At 37.5% G+C, this 20,133-nt stretch overlaps 1 protein-coding gene across 2 annotated transcripts in view; it reads right to left on the bottom strand.

Annotated features, from left to right (window-relative positions):
* Positions 1–6,209: 6,209 nt before the first annotated feature.
* LOC111857542 (GDNF family receptor alpha-2) overlaps positions 6,210–20,133 on the bottom strand; it is a 66,807-nt gene continuing 52,883 nt past the window's right edge. For both annotated transcript variants that reach the window (XM_023838512.2, XM_023838513.2), the window contains exons 8-9: positions 11,726–11,776; positions 6,210–11,353 (exon numbers count right to left, since the gene is read on the bottom strand). In XM_023838512.2, coding sequence (XP_023694280.1) covers positions 11,228–11,353; positions 11,726–11,776 — 177 coding nt within the window. In that variant the 3' untranslated portion in view covers positions 6,210–11,227. The remainder of the gene's footprint in view (positions 11,354–11,725; positions 11,777–20,133) is intronic.

Here is a 20,133-nt window from a genome sequence, read left to right as displayed (position 1 = left end):
ATTAATGACAAATAACAGTGATCCATCAACACATAAATGAACAAATTGTTACTGTTTTGTTAACCAGGTGGGGAACAATTTTCCCTGCTTTAACCCTTTGCAGGTCTGCCCCTTTCTGGTGGACTTCCACTTATCCGTGAGGGACAATAAATTAAACACAACATTTTCCCACTTAAAGCCTGTCAATGGATGCATCAGTCCACATCTACCTGAAGTCAGCTGATTCCACTTTCTTATGGGAGATTCCTAGGTCCCACATGGAAGATATAATCCCTTCAGCATGTCTTGGCTCCTTCCAGTATGTTCTGGCCTGGTTAACCCGGAGACCTCTGCTTCCCATAAGAGATGCCCAAACCAGCACAGGTAGCCCCTTTTAGATTCAGAGGAGCAGCGATTCTACTCTGAGCAGGGACGTCACTAGCATTGAAAGACAAGGGGGGCTTAGCCCCCAGGGTTGTAGGAAGGAATTAGCGCATATAGAGGGCTGGAAAATTTTCACCAAACCTAAACAGGCTTCTTTAATTTTATTATCTCATTAATCTAGAAGGCTCCACCCTGAAGAAAACGACGACAACAAAACAGATAATCTCTTAACCTGTAAAGCTTCACCAGTCTTAATCATGCACGCTCCCTCAGCGTCAGCTCCCCTGCCGCTCTCCTGCTTCTCCCTCAATCTTTAAAAATACTTTCGTATATCCATCTGGTACAGAAACTGAACTTCAGTGCCCCTGTTTTTGCTGTTGTAAAAATATATCCACTTAATGCTTAAGTGTCCCTGTACAACAGCAAAAACAGGGACACTTATCATTAAGTTTTTGATCACAATAACTAATTATGACAGCAGCATTATGTTAGTCTAAATTAGTTTTAAAACAACGTCATTTTCCTTTCACTGAAGGAAACTTAAGTAAAGTTAAGCAATTAACAGTTATTGACACCTACTCACAATCTCTGACAATGAAATTATCTGGCCGCTTCTTTCTGTTGAACGTTGCTACTCGCTAACAAGCAGCGACATGTAGCTTCCGTCTGGGTCCTAATGCCCGCCTCTACATATAGCAGCTTAAACAGCCAGTACGTAATTTTAATTAAATAATGATAGCTAGACTTACAGTATTATTTTTAATAATAGTCTTGCTTCTATTTGTTAAGTTTGTACCTGCGCTCAGTGATATCTTGTATGAAATGTATGGATATATAATTTTAAAATGTTTCAGCTAAACAGGGTCTTCTGTTTGCAGTTTAGCTCATTAAAGTTAGTAAAATACTTGATTTGTAAGTTGGGTTGACCCTGTTCCATCAACCAGTCCTCATACTATATACTATATATTTTTATATATATATATATATATATATATATATATATATATATATATGTGTGTATATGTATACATATACAGTATATGCACACACACACGATAAAACATCTAGTATAAATTGGACTATAGCAATACGTGTATGTGTGTATACAGTATTACTCATATATAGTATTACTCAGTACAGTTTTTAGAATTGAATATTGATATATGTCTATTTTTATTTTATGTAATTTTTAGGAGTGACATTTCACAGTAGTTACAGATAGTGTTGCCCTGAATGCAGTTAATCATCCAAGATTAAAACAGACAAAATAGCTGTGGACTCCTGGGGTGGGGGGGGTGCCAACTGAACATCTGAGATGCCAAATCCCACAGGTAATCCCAGTATATATTCCTTAGTCAGCAGGGGTCCACAGCGTGAAGGACACTTAAAACCCTGGCTATACTTAGCTGTATTTTGTGATTTATGAACAGATTGATTAGATCAATAGCTATTCAGCTGGTGTTTAAGTGCATTTTCCGTATATGATCATTATTGCCATTGTGACACCTGCAGATGGTTTGCTCTCATAGACTGTAGCCACGACCAGCCAAACCACAGCCAGCTAAACCACACCCAGCCAAACCACGCCCAGCCGAACCACGCCCAGCTAAACCACGCCCAGCTAAACCACGCCCAGCCAAACCACGCCCAGCTAAACCACACCCAGCCAAACCACACCCAGCCAAACCACGCCCAGCTAAACCACACCCAGCCAAACCACGCCCGGCTAAACCACGCCCAGCCAAACCACACCCAGCTAAACCACACCCAGCCAAACCACGCCCAGCCAAACCACACCCAGCTAAACCACACCCAGCCAAACCACAGCCAGCTAAACCACGCCCAGCCAAACCACACCCAGTTAAACCACAGCCAGCTAAACCACACCCAGCCAAACCACACACAGCTAAACCACACCCAGCCAAACCACACCCGGCCAAACCACGCCCGGCTAAACCACGCCCAGCTAAACCATGCCCAGCCAAACCACACCCAGCTAAACCACACCCAGCCAAACCACGCCCAGCCAAACCACACCCAGCCAAACCACAGCCAGCTAAACCACGCCCAGCCAAACCACACCCAGCTAAACCACAGCCAGCTAAACCACACCCAGCCAAACCACGCCCAGCCAAACCACAGCCAGCCAAACCACGCCCAGCCAAACCACACCCAGCCAAACCACGCCCAGCCAAACCACAGCCAGCCAAACCACGCCCAGCCAAACCACACCCAGCTAAACCACACCCAGCCAAACCACGCCCAGCTAAACCATATTAGACATACTTATTGCCTATCTCTTAATTAGCCAAAGGGTAATATAAAGATCTTCAATGTAAAACCTGAGTTCTGAGTCTGCTTTTTGCTGAATTGACGACTTGATATGGTTCTGGCTTCTTGCATGGTTTCTTAATATGGTTTGGGCTTTCTATTGTCTGACTCTGGATTGTTTGGAGATTAGCTTGTGTTTTGACCCTGATTATTGGATTATGTTTTGGTGTTTGTTTGTCCTTGCTGCAGATCATTAAAGTGCGTGCTCTGCTCTTGTGTTTAGAAACTCTATCATTACAGCCATCTGGAACAAAAAATTAGTCTAGAAATTTTGATGATGGAGGAAATAGAAATTAAAACTGATTTGTCTTAAGACTAACAGTTTTTCTATGCTCTGAAAATAACGTTTTGCTTATAATTATGAAGTGGTTGAAAAAGGAGACCTAGCCAAAAAAATAAAAATGTTGAAAGTGGCTGAACAGATACTCTGGCAAATAGAGAAACTGGGGAAAAGCTGGGCAAACGCAGAAATGCACACCAACAAACGGCCCTTTTCAGCAGATGGAATGGCTGCTGCGCCCATTGTTAACTTCAAAGAGCCTGTTCAGGTGTTTGTACCACAATGGGAAACCCATTCAGGCCAAAATTTCACAAAGTTCTCACTCGCCTGCTGTTTCCTCAAAGCCAAGCTTAGTCGGTTTATGCTGAGCAGCCAACTTGGCATAAAGAAACTTTGATTTTCTTGTCTCCGGAGAACAGGTTAGAGCCGGGAGCATTGTGCTGGAGCAGTCCCAGGCACTGGGCCCTCCGCGGTGCTAAACAGCCTGTCTCTTACAAGTGGAGACCTTCTCTACGGGAATGGTGGCTATAGAGTACGTGTTCTTAAAGAAGGAATGCATGGGTCTGACCTACAACCACCATTAACACAGGGGTTTTTAAATGCCCTCCATCTTGACGTTAAAGGAATATCTATGTCTTTCTGAATTAAAATGTATTGTAGGAAACAATGTTTTTAGATTCTCTACATTTTCTCATCCTTTTCACAAAAAGGTGCCCTGCCAATGTAGCAAGGAACACGGAAGTTTCCTCTCATCCCTCTACAGTCTGTTTGAGTGGTTGAGGTGCAAAAGATGTTGTCGTCACCTCAAATCAAGACTTCGTTGCTCCAAATCAATCAACAGAAAGACTTAGGAAGAGCAACATCCTGCTGTCCGTTCCTCCTCTTCTATTAATTCTTCATCATACAAAATAAAATTACTTTGTAGATTTTATTTGCACAGTATAGTCTACTTATAGCGCTACATATCACTGTATACTCTGTGTACATGTGACAAATAAAACTCTTTACTTGACATTTAGTGTCACCACAAGGATGTTTTAGCTTGCAATGTTGACATGTACATAAACCTATCATGTTTACACTTCCTTGCTTAGCGACAACTGGAATTTTAAATCACTATGGCTTTGCGTTCAGATACTCAGACAAGACTAGATGGTACAAAGTAGCTTCTTGTTATAGGCCATAAAAGTCTGATATCCTCTCTGGTTTTAAAGTTTAAATAATGAAATGTTTCTAGCTGGCAGTAAAGTTCCACTGAAACATAATGCAGAATGTTCCTCAGAAAGCATGTGGATCTGAAAAGCAAATGAAACCAAATGAATAAGATATTTAAGAACATTATTAACTCAAAATTAGTATATTGAACATTTGAACGATTGCTGGGGTTAAATTCCTATCACCATGTGAAATATCATAATATCAGTAGAGAAAAATACCATATAAAATAAATGTCATAGTACTTACAGTAACATAATTCACAGTAAAATTCTCTTTCACATACAGTATTAGTAATGATAAAGAAACTTTCAGATACTGAAATGTTTCACGTTTCGTGAATGTACGGCTTTTTCACAATAAACAAATGAAAACATAGGCAGCAAGTGGGTCTGCTAGGAAAAACCAAATAGTTCATTTTCTAAAAAAAAAAAAAAATGGAGTAGACATTTGGGAACAGATGGCATGCAAATATTCTGCAAGGGGAGTAAAACACAGGTGGCCAGAAAATGTGGTTTATTACTTACTGGAATCGGGTGGAAATAAATGCATCAGCTCTTTTACAAGCTCGCAGAAGCAAAGATCTTTGTGCAGTTGTCAGATGAAGCCCCACCAGTAAATGTTACAGCAGAACATGCTACCTCAGGCGGTGACACCAGAAAACATGTTAAGATCCAGCAAGAAGTGCGGAAAATTACAGGTGGCAACAGAAGTGACAAACAGTAAAAATGTGCAGCAGTGGTCCAGCGTATGCGAAAATACTAATGTTCTTAGCAACATGGTGGATAAACATTGAAGAAAAACAACGAGAAAGATATTAGCAATAAATAATGCGTGAAATTACTTTTTAATTTCAAACAGTGTTGTATCATTTATTGAAAAATAAATACACGAGCACTGCAATTCTGTTATGAAGCAATTTTATTACTGAATTTTAAAAAATATTTTACTATCATTAGATGTTTTGATGACCTTGTATAGGACAAAGAGTTGGAGGATGGATGAATGGATTGATGGATATTGAATTTTTTATCAAAATTAGACATATGTTTAAATTGATAATTGACTTCTATGAAATAGATATTGGGTGAAACGTTAGTGTTCTCTTAGTGCCTTTTATTTGATGACTGGAGATTTTATGGCAATTCAAATGGGAATCTTTTGTTACGATGAATGTCTCATTCAGCAGACTTGTTGATAAGAAGTGGGTACATCTGTTTGCCCAATCCTAGGGCAATATGTTCCAAATGGCTAATGATCAGACTTTTATCAAATCTGAGCACTGCCTTTTTTCTGTTGTTAGTCTTTCAATCTAGCTTTTCTGTTTTTCAATAAATATTTGGAGATACTGTGACCTCATGACATTTACTGAGGTCTGTTGTGACGTCACAACATTCTTGCCAATTAACTGAAATGTTTCCCAGTCTTCAGAGGATGAACAGTTCACTGAAATATTGGCTGGGGTTACTCTCCTCTGACATCTTCAAAGATATTGTTGATATAGAGGTTATTCTAGAATTGTCCTGGGCCATTTCTTATATAGATCTCTTAGAAGTATTTGTAATCCCCACATAGTGTGTGCTTTTATTTTATAATCCGAGTTCTGAAGTGTGTTTTATCCCTGGGGATAAAAGGAATTATGTGCTGGGTGACTTGCTGGAGTTGGGGGTATGAATCTCACCTCTGCCCTATGTGGTGTTTGCATGTTCTCCCTGTGTCTCATGGGTTTGCTCTCTCAGTCCAAAGATCTGCAGTTAGGCAAATTTGTGTCAATAAATTGCCCAAAGGATATGACTCTGTGTGTGTGTGTGTGTGTGTGTGTGTGTATTGCCTTGCAATGGGCTGGAATCCCAGCCTTGATGAGAATGTACCCCAAACTTGTGTCCTGTGCATCCTGGGATAGGCTCCAGTGGCCCCAGTAACCTTGACCAGAACAATCGGTTAGAAGATGGATGGAATTATGCACTGTCAGTTAAATATGATTGCAGGGAATGTGTTCTTAATGTCAGATAAAATTCAGTTACAAATAAAAGCAGTTTTATTGATAAAGAAACAGGCACAACAGTAGCATGTTTGGACCATACTGCAATGTACAAAGGTAGGTGACATTAACATTGTTACAATGCTGAGATTTTTTTTTATTATTATTGTTTTAACTCTTTTATCCACATAGCATACCTTTAAATGTTAACTCAGTAATGTTGAATTATTTTTCCACAACACAGTCTTTGGTTTTCCTACATTAAATAATTTCAGTGTTTGGGATGCTGCAGGAAAACTCTATATTTTTTGAGGACATCGTTCTTTCTATATATGCCTTAGAAGTTGCACGCGATTGTCTTTATGTTAGTCAGGAGTATCTCTTTCTTACTGAGGCAGGCAAGACTGTTTGTGGACACACTGTTCAGTAGCAGACAATCAAGGTAAATGCAAGGCCATGAAGAAATAAATCCCTGACTGATGTATGCGGGGGAGTCAACGTCCAAATTTACACACAGCATACACACAGGAGTTGTATGAAAGCTTTTCTTTTCTTACGATTTTTGTTTTTAATATGAGGCCATAGAATTGGGTATAATTTCATAGCCGTGAATTACAAATTTCAACGAACAGCCTCCAACTCATTTAATATATGCTTTTACACATTGACTTCAAGTAGTAAAACTACATAATCCCTTAAATATGGCATTTATGGTCACGTGACGACTGATCAATCCTTATGTACCATGGAGATCTACGGTAACGCTTTACATTAACTGCATCTTCATAATGCTTTTATATTGCATTCATAAAACGTTCAGTACACCTTCATAATGTATTCATTAAGTATTCATAAACATCATGTATGTATACCTTAACATCATAACATCCCTTAATAGCTGTAATATACATAAATAAGAAACATTGTATAATAATAACAAGCATTATAATTGTATAATCATGTAATGTTTGTTGTTAATGTATATTAAAGCTGTTAAGGGCTGTTAGGATGTTAAGGTGTACTTGCATGCTGCTTATCAATGTTCTATGAATGCATTATGAATGCATTATGAAGGTGCACTGAATGTTGTATGAATGCATAATGAATGCATTATGAAGGTGCAGTTAATGTAAAGCGTTACCAGATCTACACTTATTCATATGGATGATCTAATTAAATAAATGTTTTTAAGAACACACACATTCATTGAATCTCAATGCCATGAAACTATTGTTTTTTTGGCAGTTGCCCTCACTCCCTGTAGTGAGAGTCTGCTTACTTTGTCATTGGTTGAAGAGCCAGACTTGAGAGCTTTGATCCACCTCCGGCATTTGTATTTTCATAGGTTTTGGTCTTATATTACATGGAGTAGGGCAGTGCAGATTGGAGAAGGATATTTCATCCATAAAGGCATTTGCTGCTAGGGAGACCTTAAAAATCATTGCACTCTACAGTAAGATAATCACCATCCAGGTAGGATGTCTTCTGCAGGATACTTGCTTACTGGCAGTTTTTGGACTACAAACAATTTCGGGGGACTGATTAGGTGGGGATGTGAGGTCTGCTACTTTTGGCTGCTAGAAGAGGCTACACAAACCAGGCATTTATAGTTTTAGCAATATTAAGATCTCATATTCAATAGAAACTGCAAAAAGGAGAACAACAAAAAGAAGAGGTTTCGGAAACATATGAAGTATGTGTAGGAACTGTATAAGTCATATTGTTCCCTCATAATTAATAATAATAAAAAAATGTCTCATACTGTAGGTCTAATGCTTTCTGCAGTTGCCATGACATTTCTGATGGAGACCCTGAAGCTTGACCTAATAAATACAAAACAAAACCCACACAACATTGCATCCAGCTCCTTCCTGACAAATATGGCAAGTTCCACTTAGTTCAATTAATTGTGGCTTAAAATATAAACATTAGGGATGGAGATATTTTTTGATTAACTCAGACTGTAAACCTTTCCTCGTGATCCTTCTCCTTATCCTGTTCAAGTGCATATAAAAAATATATTTATTTTTCCTAAATTGTCTACATTTGTTCATTTCATACTGTATAAATGATCATTTGGCCATAATAGAACATATTTGCATGTCCTCGTTTAATCATTCCACAAAATTAGCTGAATCACTCCAACGAATTATTTTTACACCATCTCTTGTTTGATTTTATCAGGATTCTGTTCTATCAGTCCAATCAGTCTCATTGCGCTGAGTCAGCATGATTGATTAGCTTGAACATAATGACACTTTGACTGGAATCTGTCATGTTCTGGAGGTGCTTTTTAAATTCCAACTCTACAATACAAAAAAGACATTCAGAATCATTGAAAACAATGTCTTCCAGTTGTGAATTGACATATGGCTTTTATATGGCATTATTATAAAAACCGTTGAAGGTAGAGTAAAGCCAAATTTAATTAATTTTCAAATTTGATAGCACTTTTTTATGCTGCACTCTCTTTTGTATCCTTTGTGTTATACTTTAGTACAAATAAAAATCCAAGTGGTAGAAATAAGTCATGGCTGTATGTGACATTTTTTAAAGTGAAATGAGTCCGTCAGAGTTACATATAAACGCTGCCTAAGCGTCGAGCAACAAGTAGCTCCATATCAATGAGAAAAAAATTCTATTAAGCAGAACATCGATTTTTTTTTCTGAAGTAGACATCTACCATTTTCATAGTTATATGAAGAAGTTACAAATGTGTGATTTGAGGTGGAGGTACAAAACATTCATGAATATGATTTTCTAGGAGAATACCAAATGAAAGGTATTACATGTCAAAAAAGAGAATAACAACATGCACTGGGAGCATGTTTCCAAAAAGCATAGTTGCTAACAACGTTAGCACCTTACATCGTTGGAACTGTAACTATGCAAGTTGCAAATTGGGAACTGTACCCCAGGACAACAGGTGAGCTGGTAGATAAGGCCACAGATTTGTAACCTGAAAGCTACCGGTTCGTATCCCAATAGACATCTGCTCTTGTATCCATGAGCTAGGTAAGTTGCACCAGTAAAAGATGCAGCTTTGTTAATGGATACAAGTTCAAGACGGTTTAGATACAGTGATTAAGCATAAGTAATACCTTGCACATAAATACATTTTTAGTGCAGCGCTCTGAATGACATCACTTGCTGTAATACCATAATTTCATACAAGACGAAATAAGGAAGCCCTGCTTTGGATTGAGAAACAGCAAGTCCATGTAAATACATTAAAAAAAAAAGTATGATGAGGAAGAAAGCCTGAAGCCTGCTGCTAAATGTCCGTGTTAATGTTTCCTTTCTTTTCTTTATGTTACATAATGGTGTAATTCCTGAACACCATAAAAACATGATAAGGAGCAGCCAAGAAGCTGTTTTGTTTGTTTTTTGCTTCCTTTCCTTTTCTGACATTGAAACTCATTAATATGCTTTTCAAGACTTCTGGCCCGTTACCATGCTAATGAGAAAGCTAGTACAAGCAAAGGGCATGGTTCAAACAGTATATATTTTAATCATTCTAGCATATATGTCAGATTACTAATAGGTTAATTTCAGCATTGTTATGTGTTATTCATGAACCAGGATTATATATACCAGACTTAAAATGTTAGATACACGAACACCTAGATTGTGCCCACAACTTTTTATATTCCACTGACGCAACTGCTTTGAATTTACTTGACACTGAATTGTCTCAACTGTATAATGTGATGGAGTTGCTGTGAGCATTCATTATTGTCTAAAAAAAAGTCCACTTTCTCAGATGACAGGTTTCTCCACTGCATTTTTTTTTCTCAGTTTTGGAATGTTACTAGAAGTCAGTTTAACTGGGAGAACTGGATTTAAGAGGATACAAATGCCTTTCCAAAACATATCAATTTTTTTTTACTGTTTTTCCTGTGGCTCTCTTACTCTCTGAAATGTCACATGAAGTAACAACACACTGGAGAGAGAATAAATGAAAAATAATATAAATAAAAGAATAAGGCCACGCAATAGATTGCACACTATAATATACACCAGTTATTAACTGTCTAAGCCAATAAAGCTTAGTTTACTCAGCACTGTTCCTTTAAGAATGCCCAGAGTCTGTATAGGCAAACAACAATTACACAGAGGACAGCCTAACACTACAGTTATGACACTGGACACTGTTTCCTCAGACCAGCTGCTGAACCTCGTTTCTGCTGTTTGTCCTCCTCCATCTTCCTCACCACTTGTTCTTTTCATTTTTTTTAGTACATATGAAATTACATTAGTACATCTGAAGGAAAAACACTTTATCTATACTCACAGACAAATTATACACATTAAGAGCGGGAGGCTGCCCTCCCCCGATTTCCAAGAACTTATTTCCAGTGAAAACTATGTTTACACCTTTTGAGCATTTTTTCTTTTCATTTTTTTTTTTTCCTTTTTGAGATTTCATCGACAAAATACAGAATAGCATAAAAGATCTGCAGGCATTTGCCTACAAAACAAAATATGTTGTTTTAACAGAATGGGTTTACATTTTAACCAAGAAGGTAATAGCCAGTGTCCTGAAGAAAAATATATAAAAAGAAATTCTCTAGATGTAAAACAAGTCTATGAGTATGAAGGAACCACTATGAGCGAGAAGGAAAGAGGATAGGAGTTGGGCATGGACAGTTTGGAGACATAAAGCCACTTTCTGCAAAGCAAAAGGTATATTCCCTTTGCTCAAGGCTTATAGCCATCGCACCTAAGGGAAATTCACTTGCTACTTCCCTATCTGGAGTTAATAACTGTTCTAGCAAACAGCCGTTCTCAGGCAGGCGGCCTGATGCAGTACTTTTCCAGTAATTACTCCTTTGTGACTTTGGAACCTAGAGTAATGACAACTTGCAGCCATCTTTCTCGCTGCTATGCCAAGGCGCCGACATAGTAGAATTTCACGCATTCCTTGAGTTGCAGTTGTCATTGTCAGACGAAAGAAATACTGCAGAAACAGAGAGTATGGATTCCATAGGTCATAAGTCTGTTGCGGTATGTTTGTGCACTTCTCCTTGGCTTCAGTGAGGGGACAACAGCACGTTTTATAGAGCTAGTCTGACCAGGACGTAGGGAAGGCAGACCACTGCTGCCCAGGGATTGAGTCTGGCACCAAAAGACCTCACTTCCTCCTGAAGATCTTTCCTTGTGGTTCTCTCCATTAATGTTTGCTGTAAAAAAGATGAAAAGATCAGTCAACCACACTCTGATGCTTATGTTGGACGCATGCTTCTATATCATTCTGTGAAGAGCAAGATGATATTTTGTTTTTATGTCAGGCAAATCAATATTGTAACAGAGTGAACAGCTGGTTTATATGACATGTTTGTAAGTTAATAATATCAGGCTGTGCAGCAGCATTACAGAACTTGAGAGATACTTTCATTAGAGATGGTGGAAGTGTATCTAATCCAGGTATATCCTCTGTTGCCTCAAGGACAGTATTCAAAACTGACTTGTGTAATATGAATACTAATTAAAGTGTACATTCGAACACAATGTTATTGTAAGGTTTTTTATTAATAATAAATGTATTTATTTACCTCAGCCTTGCACATATAGTCATTAGACAGGTTACACTTAGGTCCATTTTCCTTTAAAAAAAAAAAGAAAGAAAAAAGTTACTTTCGTATGAGGTTTCATGCTTCCCTTTGCTAATATGATGTTTGTGAAAAGTAAGATGGTTCTCTTATTCACTCAGCACTGAAAACGAGCTTCTGAAAGGTCTGGGTAAATCAGGGCTGCCACCAAGCATTTTTCACTGATAAAAATAGATTATACATTTAGCTACACAGGAAAAACATACTCATCAACTGAAACAATATAATTGTATCTGTCTGTCTGTCACAGATCCACAGTGGCACAAGATATTTGTCTAGCCTTCTCAGTCTTGTGTGGAAAGGAGGTGTCCTGTCTGTCTTTGTTAGTGATTTAGAGACACTAGCTCTTATCATTATTAATGTACGCTGCCAGTTAAGTTTTTGTACACTCTTATATCAAGGCCACAGACAAAAGAAAATTACAGAATAATAGTTTAATATTCAACAAAGGACAAACACTACCTACGCAATAAAAAAATCAAAGCAATTGCTGTACAAACCTTAGGCATTCTATTAATTAAAGACTCTAATTAAAGACTAAAGGAATTATTCTGCATTCACTCCAGAACTGCTAAAGAAATTACCACAATGGATCAGCACTGTGGCACTCTTCTATGTATTTCATTCCAAAATAATGCAAAAATTGAATCAAAAAAATGTTAAAATATATGGTGTCATGAAACTTTTGACTGGGATTTTATATGGGATTGATAAGAAAATAAATAGAATTTTTAAGTGCTTGTATATGCTGTGATGTGAATTAAATATTTCGCATGCAAATGTTAGAGTACTGCCTAAGAGTACTACCTAAATACTGTTTCATTACAGGAAAATCACCTTTACTGCTACAGAAATACCTGGCCAAAACAAGGTTATTGTTTATTTATGATCTGAAAATTACGTCTCAGCATTGCAGCTTACAGGAAGACTGTAATGAGCTAGACATGGTTTGCTTGTAACTGTGATACTTCCATTACTACTTTGAAAATAAATGATGAAGTAAGTTTTAATAAGCTCTACTACCTTAGGTGTTACTAATGTTGGCCAAGCAGAGTGAAATGCACCATCTCATAAATAATCATCAAATTCTAAGTGAGCCCATTTACAAATTCATGCTTAAGAGTAAATTGCACTGCAGCATTTCCTAGTATTGGCCAGGGTAGAGAAATGTGACATTCTGATTCCTTTCTGAGCTTGGTGAGCTCTTGCCATATTCCCCAGCGAAAACAGAAACACAATATATTTGAATATTGCCACAACACAGCTAAAAATTTGCAAAAATATTCTATGTATCAACTGCAGAAGCATTTGCTTAATGTGATTTTGCTCATTATTTGTCCCCAGATGTAGCCTTTTCCACAACAACATGGAGACACAAGTGTAGTAGTATAGACAATTCCCAAAAAATCACTTAGCTAATGTTGCGGTAAATATTCAATAACAGCTAAAGGCCATGGGTGAGTTTCCCGAAGAATTCTTAACGGTACGCCATTCTATGTTGAAAGGCAGAACTTACGAACGACGTAGCATTAAGAAGGCTTCTGGAAGATCACCCCATTTCTTGTAAGAAGACTTCACATAATTAATTTCCACCTTCTCCAAAATGTAAATCAGTGTTAATATATTTATATATTTTTGATTTGTGAGTTAAATAGATTTATTTTTCAAGACTTGCTATACTAAACCAGTAAATTCCTTCAAAAATCCTTCAAGATCCCATATTGGGAAGGGAAGTTCTTAGTTTAATTAATCTGTAGTTATAAGGATTTTCACAAATCACATTTTTCTATTCATCCATCTTACAGCCATGTGTAATGGTTAGGGTGATGCTAAGGCCTAGAGCCTATCCTATGCAGCACTGGGCAAGAAGGCTGAATTAAAATCATAGATAGGATGCCATCATGAGGTGGAATAACACAATCATACACAATGAGCAAATTAGAAATGCCTGTTAGCCTACTGCATGTCTTTGCATGTGCATTTACATTATGTGTCATTCATTTATTTGTTTGTTTGTTTGTTTGTTTGTTATTGTATTCGTGACTCCAAAAACTTATTTGAGAATACCATGTATGATCTATTGAGAGGAAGGAAAAACTGAAAAACAAAGTAATTCAAAAGTTTACTCATTTCCGTGATATTCAACAAAAAACTAATTGGATCGAGATTTTCTTGGTAAATTCTTAATTCCTTTAGGAAAATTCAGCAAGCAGCCCATTTTATTTCTTCAAAGGCATGGGGATAAAAAAATAAATAAATAAAAGTCCCTTTGGAACTAATCCATGCAAGTAACAATGTGACAAGAAATGCTTTGCAAACTTAAGGACTGCAACTCTTTAATTAAGATTCTCAGTGCTCAGTGAAGAAAAAAAGTAGTTAAATTTGGAAATTCACAGACTAATAAAATAAAAGGTATGTCCTCATTAACTAAGATTACATTTAGATTACATTTTTTAAAGTATTTGTTTTGCCATAACCTCACTGAAATAAATACATCTGAGAAGATTCTTAGTAAACATTTTGTATTTTAATTGTCAGGCCGAGAAATTAATATGGTTTTATGTAGTCTTATGTTATTCTGAAATTACATTAACTATGAATAAAAGTATCTTAATTATAGAAATGATTTTCTAATAACATTTAGATTAAATGTAATATTTAAATTGAACACATATCGCCTTGTATCTGTGTAATGTTATTGTAACAATGTGTCCTTATATATAATGCATAACAGACAATTACTGTTTACTTTTCTCAAGATACCTCTAGCAATTCCTGCCATTTCTCATCAAGTCTCACTAAGACTTTCCTAAGACTTTTTTTAACAACTTTTTTATTTGCACAAAATCAGTTTTTTAATTAGTTTTGCATAAAACCACCAAGACACATACTTATTTACAATACACAACTTCATAATTTATTAATTGTACCTTGAAATGAATCAGAGTACCGGCATATCATATCTAATGTAGGCAAATAATTTTATGTTTAGCAGATATGGTCTGATAATTTATTGCACTCGAGGTATTTTGCAGAAATGAAGCTGCTCCCAACCACTTTTGTGAAAAAATAAATGGAAAGGCTGCAAACATGTTAGCTACTAAAAACTCATTAATTATCAGGAGCAGTGAGGTGTGGCAGATGTCTGTTGACGTAGCTCCAGATCCCTGCAAGAACAGTCCATCTCTCTGTCTCGTCTGCCTTTGCCCAGAAACAGAACACTAATCCATCACAGGCCTTGTCACTATGCTCAGTGCACTGCCCATACACATACATAAGGGACGACAGCAGGGCAGACAGCGTATAGAGGCTGCCTGAAATCTCAAGTCATCTAGCTACAGCTGGACTCGCAGTCTGAGTGTCAGAAATAAGCAGAAATGGGACAAAATGGTTCTACAGATGCTATTTTTTGCAGAATATAACAAAGAATGACAATGCACATGAACCAATTATTTGTTTCAAACAAGGAGGGTCTTGTGTTAAACAGTATATTCCACATGGAATTAAAGGCATATATGTCATTTAAAAATTTTTCTTCCAAAGTCTTCTCTCGATAGTATTTTTCTCCTTTTCTTGATGATTTTGGCCTGCCAAAATGTAGATACCATTATGGTATTATCTATCACATGTACACACACAAATACACTATTCTATATGTGCAAAACACAGCACATAATGTTTTGTTAGTCATATCAGCTTCAAACGTGTTTACTGACAAACTCAACCATGACTGCAGTTGCTCCTACGCATATTTATTTGCTGATTTTAATGTATGTGAGTTACTTGGCTGCATGGAAATTCAGGTATCTGGGCTGAAACAAATGAATAAAGGAGAGCTCAACTTACACAATTTTACACAATTAAAATTTTAAATGATATGCTCCATATTAGCCAGGATTAAGCACAGTACTCATGTGGATTGAGGCCTGTTTTTTACATAGTCAAATATGATTCCTATACTAAAGAAAGGGACACTCAAGTTATAAACTACAAGTTTCATTTTTTTATTTAACTTGCATATTTTATAAATGAACAAAATGACCCCCTAATTTTGTTTATAAAATATGTAGGTACATAAAAAATGCTTGCACTGGCTGCAAAAAGGAGGGAAAGTCAGGTGATTGACACTTAACTTAGTCACACGCACACACACACACACACACACACACACGCACAAACACACATATTAAGTCTGTTGTATTTTTATGATCAATCTAATTACTTAATATTTGTGTTTAGACATGGATCTTGTTGGCTCCATACCTGCCTGTTCCTCATCTATTTCTTTAAGGAAGGAAAGAAAAAAAAACGATCTAATGAGCCTTTAAATCTCTGCCAAGTGTGTATGTTATGTGATTCAGTCCCATGATGCTCTCCAATGCTTATCAGTTGTCTGCATGCTGCTGCAGTACACTTTATTTTTTCACTCTCTTAAGAAATTTTTTTCAAAAATTGGGAAAGCAATTGGTATGACCCTCAACCTCCAGGTTTGGCTCAGTGTTCAGTCATACATCCATCAGCATCTTGGTGTTATTTTAATTTGTAAGTTTGGCAACATGAAACATTCAAGAGCTTCCCTGAATAAAAAAAAGTCAAAATAAATCTAATTTCCCTCGAAGTTATGGAACTTGTTTAAATTAAAATTGAAATCCATCAGAAAAATGCTTATCCAGTACAGGATAAACACACACACACATAAATAAAATGACAAATACTGTCTTATCTCAGTATGGAATTCAGATTCATACTCGCATTTTCTCTAACTTTTCAGGAGTTGATGGACTTTCCTCATTGAGTGAATCCAGTCTTATTTGAGCATCTTTTTTGAATCACTGCACAGAATTAGGTGGAGACCTCTGCTACCACCCTAATACTCTTTTCACTAATCATTTTGCTAACCAAGATAATAAAATCACAACTAGTTTGATGCTTATAAAAACAAAAATAAATAAATAAAATAAGATTGACAAGCCTGGCTATCAAAACTTGAGAGTTTACTCCACTATTTCACAGGATAATGTACAGTATAGCTTTGAGTAGCTAATCAAGAATATGGCATATGTTTGGGTTAAAGGCATAGTGAGCAAAAATAGAGCTACAGTACCAGGCTATCCTAATGAGGTTAGATAGTAAGAATGTTGCCGTATGTATTTGTCCACACAATTTAATGCATGTGGGTCCTTGTTCAGATTTTAAATCTAAATTATCAAGATAATCTGAGTGAATGGAGTAGCCTGAAAATTACACCTCAAATATATGTTGTTATACAAACTTATAACTTAAAAAAAACAAACAAACAAAATGTAACCTGAGCAAATGCAAGGTTATCACTGCAAACAGTTTCCTTAAATAAATGTAAAGAACAAAAAGACAAGTGAGGGGACCTGCTAGTAGTGGCAAGTAATTCCAAAACATCCAAAACGATGATAACAGGAGGACACCACAAACCAAAGCAGAACTGAGAGAAACCACATACGAGAGTCAGAATTTTTAGTGGAGGACAGCAGGAGAAGTCAGGTGGGTCCAATTCAGCAGACAATGTAGGAGAAGGCAACAGTGGTAGTGATGGAGGAAGCAGAAAAAGCAACAGAGGAAGCAGAAAAACAGCAGGTAGAAACGGCTACTACAGAGGAGATGGAGGAAGCGAGTCGATGCAGCAGTAGCAGAGGCAGGAGAGGTAGGGGAGGCTGAGAGAAGAGAGGATGTGGAAGATGCTAAACAGGTGGATGCACTGGGGGGAGGAATAATCTGGAGCCTGCACTGTGCTTTGCACGACAATACAAAAATGACAGAGCTTGCAGAAACTCTCAGACCAGCAGGATATCTAAAGTAGGGGGAAATTCCTACATCAGGGACCATGTCATTGTGTGAACAGGAAAGGTGGAGAATTCAAAGGTACTCTGGCCATGATAATGACTGCATGTGTTCCACAGCGAATTTGGGGCATACAGCTGGGTCTTATTCTGTACCTTCCAGGATAAAGACACTTCTGTATTTGGAGGTGTATGCAAAGACAACGGAGCTGTGGGTGATGACAGCTGCTGTCCATGGGATGCTGGAAGCAAAGGCGGCGTAGGCAGTGCTGACAGGCACGACAGAGAGCGACTGCCACGGGATGGGGGTAGCCGGTAGACAAAGCCGCGGGGGGCCTGATGCTGACAAACGGAGCTGTCCCGCTGAGAGCCACATATCCTACTACGGTTGCGGTATTATGCAACAATAAGCCTTGTAGCAGCCAATAATGTAATAACTTGCCAATAATGTAATAAAAATTTCGGACTGAAAACTGTAATAACTTATTATTATTATGCACAAAATTTTTTTACATTATTGGCTGGTAGTGTAGCCAACAAAGTAATTATTATCATTAATGTATTAAAAAAATACATTATTGTATTATGATCATACAGTTTGATATGCCAAGATAATAAGAAATCAAACTGAAAAAATATAACTTAGATGGAAGAGCCAAGGGCTTAAGAAGGATGTGTTAAATTCCTGGAACACAAATGGATGGATACTGTGTGTGGTGGCAGAGTAGTGGAAAAAAGCTTAGGAGCAATAAAAGTCTTTTATCTAAATAAGAGTAACGCAGATTGACATGGTACAATGGCAATAAGGGTAACTGGAAGCATATCGACAACGCAAAGCAGACAACAGCAATGATAACCATGCCAACGAAATACAAAGTAGCCGCAGTAACTGTTGCAGATGGCCAACAAAAACCATGCCTAGATACAAAAACACAAGCCATACAGGAGGCAGAAACAATGCATACAGAAGCACAGGAGAATACTGAAGAGAATCGTGGCCATGCTAACAAGGCAACAGGAGGGAGAATGCACATAAGGGAAAATATTAATGTGAAGATGAATCAGCAACGACCGGTTAGAAAACAGCTGAAAAGCAGTTCAGAGACTAGCACCAGGGGACTGAGCTGAGGGCCGCAGCAGCCTGTAAGGAAGAGCGCGACATCCAATGCGTGAAAAAATGTTAGCAGGGGTACAGTAGCAGGGTCGATACTCGGGGATATCATCAAAGCAAGGACAAAATGGTTTGCGGGGTATTTTATCCTCTCTGTTCGCTTTGATGAATTCTGTATTGAGGGCATAAACTGTTCTAAGATTGAACTTAAATGTTATAAGTTATTAAACTGTATGTTGTGTGGCACATTAATACTTTTACAGTATGTAAAGTCCTTGGAGGGCTTCTGTAGTCATTGCTGGGCTGTCAGTGCTCATCCCTTATATAGGGCATCAAAGTAGACAAACGAGGGAGTGGCAGGGCAGTAGAGGGCAGTAGAGGGCTGCCCCACATCCACCTGGGACCTTTCAGTATCTGCATGATCTATGGGCTTGAAATTTGGGGTGCTGATAGCAGCCCCTGTTGTGAATGTCAGTTAGAACTCCATCCTTCCTTCATTGCATGAGACAATGAGAAGTAATGTGAGGTGCTAGGAGGGAAGGATGTGGCTGCAGGCCGCAGTATGAAGGCAGAAGAAAAGCACATTCATTCAGTTCATAGGTGCCTGATTGCCAATTGTTACACAAGACACATTGTATGTATGGAGCTTGGATCACGTGTTGGCTACAAGAGTGCATTGGGTCAATGCAACCCAATCATTTTTGAGATGACATGCATCTTTTATTATCTCGTAGTAATAGATTTATGTAGTGAATATTTTAAAAAGCACTTATTAGAAGACAATAACTAATTTTAACATTTATAGAATTAAAATAATGAAGATCGGGTCTGAACTCTGATGACTCACTTATGGTGGAGGTCTATTAAAACAATATAAGCCATCATAGTTTGGACCCGAAGTTCCTTCTTTAGATTGCTTTGCAGTGTCTACAAATCAATGGTATCTGTCATCTGAGTGGTTAGAGTGTGGTTTTTGAAGTTTTTAGCCTTTATAAAGTGAACATTATCAATTTATATAGTACAAATATTTTATAAAATCATCGTAGTTACTTGCTATACCAAAAGGTTTTGTTTCACCTGATTAAAGTATAATAAACATTGCAAAAGCTTTAAAAGCTGAAAGGCCACCGTTTAGGTAAAACCTGTTCACTTGCTCTTTAGGCTGAAATCTTCTACTCTGCATGGAGTAACGACGATAGATGTGTGAGTGTATTTTAAGCCTCTTTTCACTCACATTCTTGTTGTTTCGTCAAGTGAAGAGGCTCCATTCTCTGGTGTGAATAACCCTTCCCAACTGAAGCCACTTTAAATGAAGTGGGAATGACTGTGGGAGGGAACTGGAACAAGCTCAGTATTGAATATAGTTTTATTGCTAAAGATTTGATACTCTCACTCTCACACTAATCTTTTTTATTGTGACATAATTC

This window comes from Paramormyrops kingsleyae, chromosome 2, assembly GCF_048594095.1.
Source record: "Paramormyrops kingsleyae isolate MSU_618 chromosome 2, PKINGS_0.4, whole genome shotgun sequence".
In the NCBI taxonomy this organism is placed as follows: domain Eukaryota; kingdom Metazoa; phylum Chordata; class Actinopteri; order Osteoglossiformes; family Mormyridae; genus Paramormyrops; species Paramormyrops kingsleyae.
This window is presented reverse-complemented; position numbering and strand designations above follow the sequence as displayed.